Consider the following 8,868-nt stretch of genomic DNA (forward strand, 5'->3'; position numbering starts at 1 on the left):
TTTTGTTGTGGCATCAACGCTATCGTCCACTGTGGGACATTAGGTTTCCTCAGATCCATTGTGGGGTCAACGCAAATAGGAACTGCTGCATCGACGCTGAATCACCGCCAGTGTGGTCGCTTTTCCGCGACATCGCCGCTACTTGTATTGTAGTATCAACGTTATTGTCCATTGTGGGACAATAGGCTTCATCAGATCTCTTATAGGATCAACGCACCATCTTGTGATTTGGTTTAGAGGAGATCACAGCTTCCTTCTATTGTTCGGTTGTGCAAATGATTCGCGAGTAACGAGTGAAACTATCGCGATTTTTAAATCGAAATATTATAAGTGTTAACTGATCTCAAAAAGAAAGTGAAATTGGATTCCACCTGAGCGCAGTGGACACTATTAATTGTATAGCGCTAGTGTGTGACGACGGTTCTCGGGTGTGAACGATAAACCCGCATCTTTACTTCCGCCGTTTCCCAGGTTTCGCGTGAAAACCTGTCGAAGATCCTGTCGGTTCCAGATTCGAGTATCGGAACCTATCATCGAGAGTGAGTTTGGTTGCATTGGGTTGGCATTCGACTGGTGAGTACACAACTAGAGTAGTCGAAGTTTTTGGAATTTTGTGTGGTGGAGTGAGCCGGCATCGTATTTTGAGAATTTTCTGTGGACTGTGGTGGTTTTCGGTGGTTTTAATTTACGTGACGTTCCCAGCTGATACAATGACTTCGCTGCGGGAGCGATCTAAGATGTTGAGTGTGACGGTGGAGGCAATTAGAACCATCGAGAGCTTTGTGGAGGACTACGATGCCGAGATTGATCAAAACAAAATCGAATCTAGATTAAAGAGACTGGATATACTATATGATCGCTTTGTTGATACATCCATCGCAGTGGAATTGTTAATGGAGGATAAATCCGAAACTAAAGCTATTCTAGTGAAAGATCGTAACGAAATGGAAGAACGATATTATACATTACATGATTTCCTAACAACACACAAACCGAATCATCATGTTTCGGCTAATTCCCCTCAGATTTCCACATCTGTTGTACGTTTACCGAAAATTGATTTGCCGAGTTTTGATGGTGAGATTGACAATTGGATTCCTTTTTATGACGCATATCGTAGTTTAATTCATAACAACAAAAATTTAGCTGCTGTGGATAAGTTCCATTACCTGATGGCCGCACTCAAATATCCTGTTAAAAAACTACTCGATACAACTAACATAACGGGCGATAATTATAAAATCGCTTGGGATCTGCTTGTAAGTCGGTATGATAATAAACGTTTGCTTATTAAAAATCACATTGCGTCATTGTTCGCCATTGATCCTGTGAGGAAGGAATCTTCAAATGCGATATTAGCCCTGGTTGACCAATTTGAACGTCACGTAAGAATTCTATCGACGTTGGGGGAGCAAACTGAACGATGGAGCTCTCTGCTGGTACACATGGTGTGTAGTCGATTGAATCATAACACTTTGAGGGAATGGGAGCGGTCAACAGCCTGCGATAAGGAGAAGATTCCTACCTACAATGAATTGATTACATTTTTGAAAGATCAAGCTCGGATCTTAATATCCTTGAATAGTGGTAGTCCAGCAATATTATCACCAAAAGAAAAATCTCGTTTGTCTGTCGCCCATGCTGCAGCTGTGTCCAAATCGTTTTCACCTAAGTCTTGTATCGTATGCAACCAATCACATCGCATTTATGATTGCGAAGTCTTTAAACGAATGCCACTTGAGCAGAAGCAAGATGTCGTCCGCAAGAAAAAGCTTTGTTGGAATTGTTTATCTATGAAACACCTTAGTCGTGATTGCTCATCTCAATCCTGTAGAAAATGCAATGAAAAACATCATTCTCTATTACATCCACTCTCCCCCAACGATCGATCCACCTACACCAATATGAATTCATCACCTGTGAACATACGAACCACCAACGCCACCGCCGGTAGTGAATCTGTTACTTCGGCACAGTTATCCACTCCCACACCATCCACATCAACCACCACGTCCGCCACCCGACAGCCACTCACCAATGCTTTAGCTGCAGCGCAGTCATCGAATACCACCTACTCAACTGTTTTGTTATCCACCGCCGTGGTGAGGGTCCACGGTCCATCTGGGAAATCCACCTTCGTCCGAACTTTACTGGACTCATGCTCCGAGTCAAATTTTATCACCGAAAGAATCGTTCAACTTTTGAGCTTGAACCGTCAAAAGCAAACAACGGTCATCGCAGGCATGGGTGGCGCTACAGTCAACAGCACACATTGCACCGTCGCCACTTTCAGTTCCATCGACACCACGTATTCACACACACTGACTTTCAGTATCCTCCCAAGGATCACTAACGATTTACCAGCTCGACCGATTGACGTTTCACACTGGAAACTTCCTTCCGAGGTGACCTTAGCTGATCCCGATTTTGCAAAACCGCAAAGGATAGACATGGTAATTGGGGCTCAACTTTTCTTCAGCCTTCTGGTGAAAGGTCAGATTCAAGTGGACCCCATGTCTCCTGAAAGCCAGCCTGTTCTCCAACGTACCTTACTTGGATGGATAGTTAGTGGTCCTGTGTCCACCGGTACAGCCTTTCGAGACTATGGAAGAGTCGCTATGCTTTGTACTACCGATGACTTAGATCAACAACTGACTCGATTTTGGGAAGTCGAGAGTTGTCCGCGGAGCCGTGGGCTTTCTAAAGAAGAATTATGTTGTGAAGATCATTTTTCTAAAACAACCACCAGAGATGAATCAGGCAGATTTGTTGTGCGCCTCCTCAAGAAGGAAAACATGTTGAGTCAACTTGGCGATTCCCAGATCAGTGCTTTTCGTCGATTTCAGTGGATGCAACGTCGATTCATCAAGAACCGAGAATTAAAGGAGCAATATTCTGATTTTATGACAGAATACATTGCTCTCGGCCATATGGCTCCAGTGATTCCATCCGAAGATACCAAAAATTCCAACACGTATTATCTCCCGCATCACGCCGTGCTCAAGCCAAGCAGCACCACCACAAAATGTAGAGTGGTTTTCGATGGATCTAGCAAATCCTCAACGGGAATTTCGCTCAACGAGTGCCTCATGGTGGGGCCGACCATTCAGGATTCATTATATGCCATCGTCATACGGTTTCGTATGTACGAGATTGCACTCGTTGCAGATATAACAAAAATGTATCGCCAAATATGGGTACATCCCAATGACAGAAGTCTTCAGCGTGTTTATTGGCAAAGCAAAACTGATCCAGACGTCCGTACATATGAGTTGACTACGGTGACATACGGCACTGCATGTGCTCCGTATTTAGCTATCCGATGTCTCCAGCAACTTTCTCACGATCATCGGAGGAACGAAGATGATGCGGCTGAAAGAATTGGAAAAGACTTCTACGTGGACGATTTTCTCAGCGGTGCTGACAATGAAGACGAAGCAGTACAATTGTACTCTGATGTTAAAAGCATCCTCGCGTCGGCAGGATTCGAGCTCAGAAAGTGGAATTCGAATTCGTCAGAAGTATTGTCAAACATCCCAGCAAATTTGAAAGATGATAGATCGATTGTAACAGTTGACGATGTACAAGGATCCGTTAGCACGCTAGGTCTGCTTTGGCATCCGGAATCAGATACGTTCAGATTCAAAGTTCCAGAATGCTTCATTAATGCTCCAATCACGAAACGAATCGTGGTCTCCGAGATGTCCAAACTTTTTGATCCTCTGGGAATCCTGGGACCAATTGTCATCACAGCCAAAGTATTTGTCCAGTTACTTTGGAAATCGAAACTGGGCTGGGATGAAGTGCTCCCCAGCTCGCTTTGCAACGTGTGGGAAAATTATAGACGAGGTTTGAATACGCTCGAATCATTCTCTATTCCACGCTTAGTGAAAGCTCCAGGTTCTGGAAAAACTATTCAGCTTCATGGGTTCTGCGATGCATCCAAAAATGCATATGGTGCATGCATTTATGTCAGAAGTGTAGGCACGAATGGTATCACCACAACTCGTCTATTAACAGCGAAGTCAAGAGTAGCTCCCATCCAGACCCTATCAATCCCTAGGTTAGAGCTCTGCTCTGCTGTTCTCCTTAGTCATTTACACGAAAACGTTATGCTAAATCTCAATATGAATATTAATTCCTTCTTTTGGTCTGACTCGTCGATCACCCTGCATTGGCTGCACAATCCACCATCGAACTACAACACCTTCGTGGCAAACCGTGTCGCGGAGGTACAGCGACTAACAGAAGGAGGTATTTGGAACCACGTCGCCGGGTTGGAGAATCCGGCTGATCTCATCTCCAGGGGCTGCGATCCCTGCGAACTTATCAACAATACCCTGTGGTGGAAGGGTCCACCATGGCTATCGTCTGACCGTTCAGAATGGCCAAGCATGTTTCCTGTTCCTGATGTAAAGGAATTTCCACCAGAAGTCGTCGAAGCGAAGCCCTGTTCGCTTGCAGCGGTTACCAGATCATCAGGCTTCACTGATTGCACGCTGTTCACCCGCTATTCGTCACTGTCGAGACTCACCCGCATCGTCGCATACTGTCGCCGGTTCGTGCATCACTGTCGGATCAAGTCTGCTGGATCCGATTTGCAACTCCTTCCGCATTTAACATCAGATGAACTCCGCCAAGCGTTAATAAGCCTCGTCAAAGTGGTACAAGAAGAACACTTCAGCAACGAAATCACTATTCTCCAAGTCAAAGATGATGCACAACTCAGCAAGTCACCATTACGTACATTGAATCCGTTCATCCACGATGGTCTACTCCTGGTCGGTGGCCGGCTCAATCATTCTTCCTATGCATTCACCCGCAAACATCCGATGATCCTACCTGCAGGCCACCCATTCACCTCTCTACTCATCGATTCAGTGCACGTGCAACTCCTCCACGCTGGCCCTCGTGCAATGATTGCACACATCCGTGAAAGATTTTGGCCATTGAACCTCCGTAACCTGGCACGGAGGCACGTAAGATCCTGTGTACGCTGCTATCGCACTCGTCCTCGAGCAGAACACCAGCTGATGGGTCAGCTACCGAAGGTGCGCATCACTCCTGCTCGTGCGTTTCTCAATACGGGAATTGACTTTTGTGGACCCGTCTGGCTGAAGATCCCGTTACGTCGAATGAAGTCTCCACCAATCCGAGCGTACGTTGCAGTATTTGTCTGCATGGCTACGAAGGCCGTACACCTTGAATTAGTAGGCGATCTTAGCGCCGAAACGTTTATTGCAGCATTGAAACGCTTCGTTTCCCGCAGGGGTAAACCAATCGCCCTGTTTTGTGACAACGCAACCAACTTTAAGGGAGCAGACAAGGAGCTACGGAATCTCTGCAAACAACTTAACGATCAGCAACTGCAAATGAAAGTAGCGTCCTTCTGTGCTGACTCATCGATACAATTCAGCTTCATTCCAGCTAGAGCACCCACGTTTGGCGGCCTATGGGAGGCCGCTGTCAAGGCATTCAAACACCATTTCCGGAGAGTTATTGGCCTTGATTCGTTATCAGCAGAAGTTATGCAAACCATTCTGTGTCAGATTGAGAGCTGTCTTAACTCACGCCCACTGACTGCGCTTTCTGAGGACCCAAGCGACATGGAAATCCTCACACCGGGACATTTATTGGTCGGATCAGCCCTCCAATCAATCCCGGAGCCCGACCTAGCCCAAATTCCCAAGAACCGGCTTTCGCTGTGGCAGGAGATGCAACAACGAACTCAATCCTTCTGGAAATTGTGGTCAACGGACTACATTACCCAGCTACAGCAACGGACGAAGCACTACTATCGACAGCCGAATGTTCTGGTCGGCAAACTGGTACTCCTGAAGGACGACAACTTACCCCCACTCAGATGGAGTGTGGGCCGAATCACAGCAATCCATCCCGGCGCGGATGGCCTCGTCCGTGTGGTTACCATCAAATTGGCATCCGGCGCAGTCTTCGATCGGCCGATCGTGAAGATCTGCCTTATACCAATAGATGACGAGATGAAGTCTACTCCCACTTCTGGTGAAGTGACTGGACCTCCTGATGAAGACGCAGCACCCGCTGCTAACCCAAAATAAGCATTGTGAATAGTGAATTGAATTAAAATATTATTGTAAAATTGAATTTGAATGAAACAGATATTTCATTGGTGGCCGGTATGTCGCGTACAATGCGAATTAAGTTAGAGTAGCCCGAGATAACACTCAACAGACGAGATAACACAAACGCTGTTCTTGTGCACAATAGACATCACACACGAAACATCTCAGTAGGAGTATAAATACCGGTCACCGACACAGCATCTCTCTCAATTCTTTGTAAACCGTCACCAATAGTCTTTTTTAAGACTCAAAAAGAGTCAATAGAGTTTTCCGTTCAGTCCGCTCCGCCTGTTCAGGCGTGGGAGCTTTTCATCGAGGAGGAGTCCCGGCGCGGACACGATCCATACATGTACGGAGTTGTTTGATATTTACGTGGGTAAAATCTACGTAATTGTGTACAATCTCTATGGATATATACGGATTTCTGTTTTCAGGATTATACTGTGATGAAATTTTTCGAAATCAACAACAAAGTAAAAATTGAGAGTTTGTGTTATAAGATACGAATGCAGAAAAGAAACGGGGCTCTGAAACAGTTTTTATGATTTTCAAAAGAGGCGAGGAATTGAATAAGATTTTCGAATCATAATCTCAAGACGAATTGAAATTCATTTATTAAATTTTTGTGCCAAAATTTTATACAATGTTTATTGGACGGAACCACACTCAAAAGGTCAGAAAGTTACAAAGAAAGGTAAGTACCAGTTATGAATCGAAATTCACATACCCTAAAACGCAATGAAGATCAATTTAAGCAATCTCTTATAAACCTTATGTCGGAATTCTAGCCTAGAAACCTAGTTACGATTACTACGGAATGATTAACTGAAACGAATTGAAGCACGACAGGACCAAAATGACACGTTCTGCTGTCGTAGATTCCCGAAGCATTGCGATGGACACATCGCAATAAACAACGGTCCGGTTGTATCCTCGTGGCAAATAGAATGGTACAAAGTTATTGCCGAAGCATGTTCAAAGTGTCGCTCGCTACAATGCACGAGTCGACACGCCGCCAGCGGGTAGGAATGTAAACACTACAACACTACACTCGGGCGCAAAACCAACCTTTTGTAAACAAAATTCCAACAATTCTGTCGCTCGATTCGGGCTCGAGAGCGGCAATAATAGATTTCATAATGATGTCACCTCCATCGCCATCGATAGAGGAGGCGCCCGGGAAAGCAAAGGCGTGTGGAATCATTAGCGAGACACAGCCTCCGGCATTAAAATGAATGCACCAATAAGGCGCTCACCCATAAACACATAAAACTGGCAACATTGACGAGGAGCGATTCGTATACAATTTTTTTTGCTGCCTGATTCTTTTTCTTCGCAGTTTTCCTGTCTCGTCGCCTTGATCCCTTCGTCTCTTTCAACTGCTTGCACTCTCTTTCTCGTTCTCTTTCTCTCTTGCGTGCGTATTCTCCGCGATCGTTTCGTGTGTAGGAAGGTATTTAGATAAGAAAAATAAAAACCATGATCACAAATAAACAGCAATGAATTTGGTGTGAAATACCTGTTCATCCTGGGCCAAGGCAGACCACGGAGTTGTTAGCATAAAAAACGCCAACAGTGTCGTCGATATGTAGATTCTTTTGAGATACATCCTGCTGCTCCTGATCCTTCACAACTTTGCAATCACCTCTAGCTGCTATTCCACACAATCTGCGAGTTTGTTCCGTTCCTCGCAATCCTTCACACTAAATGCCAGTTATCACTCTGCTAACTTTGACAGTGAATATTCCAAAATATCCCTTGGAATTGATATCGCCCAGAAACTCTTTTTTTTCTCGATTATTTGGCTGGTGCTGCTGCTGTTGGTCAGATTCCTATTCCGATGTATTATTTTCCTTTTCGTGCCCTGATCAGCACCAACACACGCACGCACGCACTTTACACATACCCTTCAGTGAAGGCGAATCGGAATGAAACAACGGAGGAAAGGAATTAAAAAAAACCTTACGGACGCGGGGGCGAACACGCGCGGGACGGCAATGATTCGAATGTAAGAGACGACGAGCCGAGGAAGAGAGGAACGTAAATCTTTCACAATTTTCACCCTCGGATTTCCGCCTCTGCGGAACACACACGATACTTTGGCCACTCGCAATACACTAATTACACCTTCCCGGACCACATTCGGACGGCCAGCGATCGGATGCAGGCGGAAATTGCTACCTATTGCGATAAACAAATCTCGTTTGACTTCTTTTTTCGGTAGGGCAGTAAACTTGTTCGCACGCACTCACTACTCTTCTATGATCAATGAAAATCACCACACAAGAAATTCTTGCGACTTGCGCTTTCAAAATGTCTTCCGACAGTCTCTCTCTCTCTCATTGTTCGCTCCGGCTCTCGCAGAGTCAGCCAAAATGCGCCGGGTAGCAGGACTCGAGCTTTTGCGGGACTTGCGTTGCAGTGCCGTGCGTCGCTGGAGGGGCACCATGCGAAGTGGCATCAATGGCTGCGTACTTTTGCTCTTGATATGGATTTACAAAAATTGATTAAATTACAATGCCTTGCGAACTCGCAACTATTTAGGAAAAGTAACATAAAAATTCAGCTTGGAAAACTATATGAAACGTTTTGTCTTAACTCCAATCGTCTTCGAGATAATACAACTATTAAGGCGCGTCCACATTATGCCGAATGATGCCGATCGGCCTGTACCAGGCGGCATATTCGGTTCGTTATGTAATGTGGACGCCCCATCGGGTGCACGAAGCCGAAGGCCCATCGGATGCACGAAGCCGTCACGAACACA

At 45.4% G+C, this 8,868-nt stretch overlaps 1 protein-coding gene across 2 annotated transcripts in view; it reads right to left on the reverse strand.

The window, feature by feature from the left end:
* The window catches only part of LOC129765156 (syndecan), a 103,130-nt gene extending 94,708 nt beyond the window's left edge, over window positions 1-8,422 (reverse strand). For both annotated transcript variants that reach the window (XM_055765048.1, XM_055765047.1), the window contains exon 1: window positions 7,621-8,422. In XM_055765048.1, coding sequence (XP_055621023.1) covers window positions 7,621-7,710 — 90 coding nt within the window. In that variant the 5' untranslated portion in view covers window positions 7,711-8,422. The remainder of the gene's footprint in view (window positions 1-7,620) is intronic.
* Window positions 8,423-8,868: the final 446 nt, after the last annotated feature.

This window comes from Toxorhynchites rutilus, chromosome 2 (genome assembly GCF_029784135.1).
Source record: "Toxorhynchites rutilus septentrionalis strain SRP chromosome 2, ASM2978413v1, whole genome shotgun sequence".
Classification (NCBI taxonomy): Eukaryota; Metazoa; Arthropoda; class Insecta; order Diptera; family Culicidae; genus Toxorhynchites; species Toxorhynchites rutilus.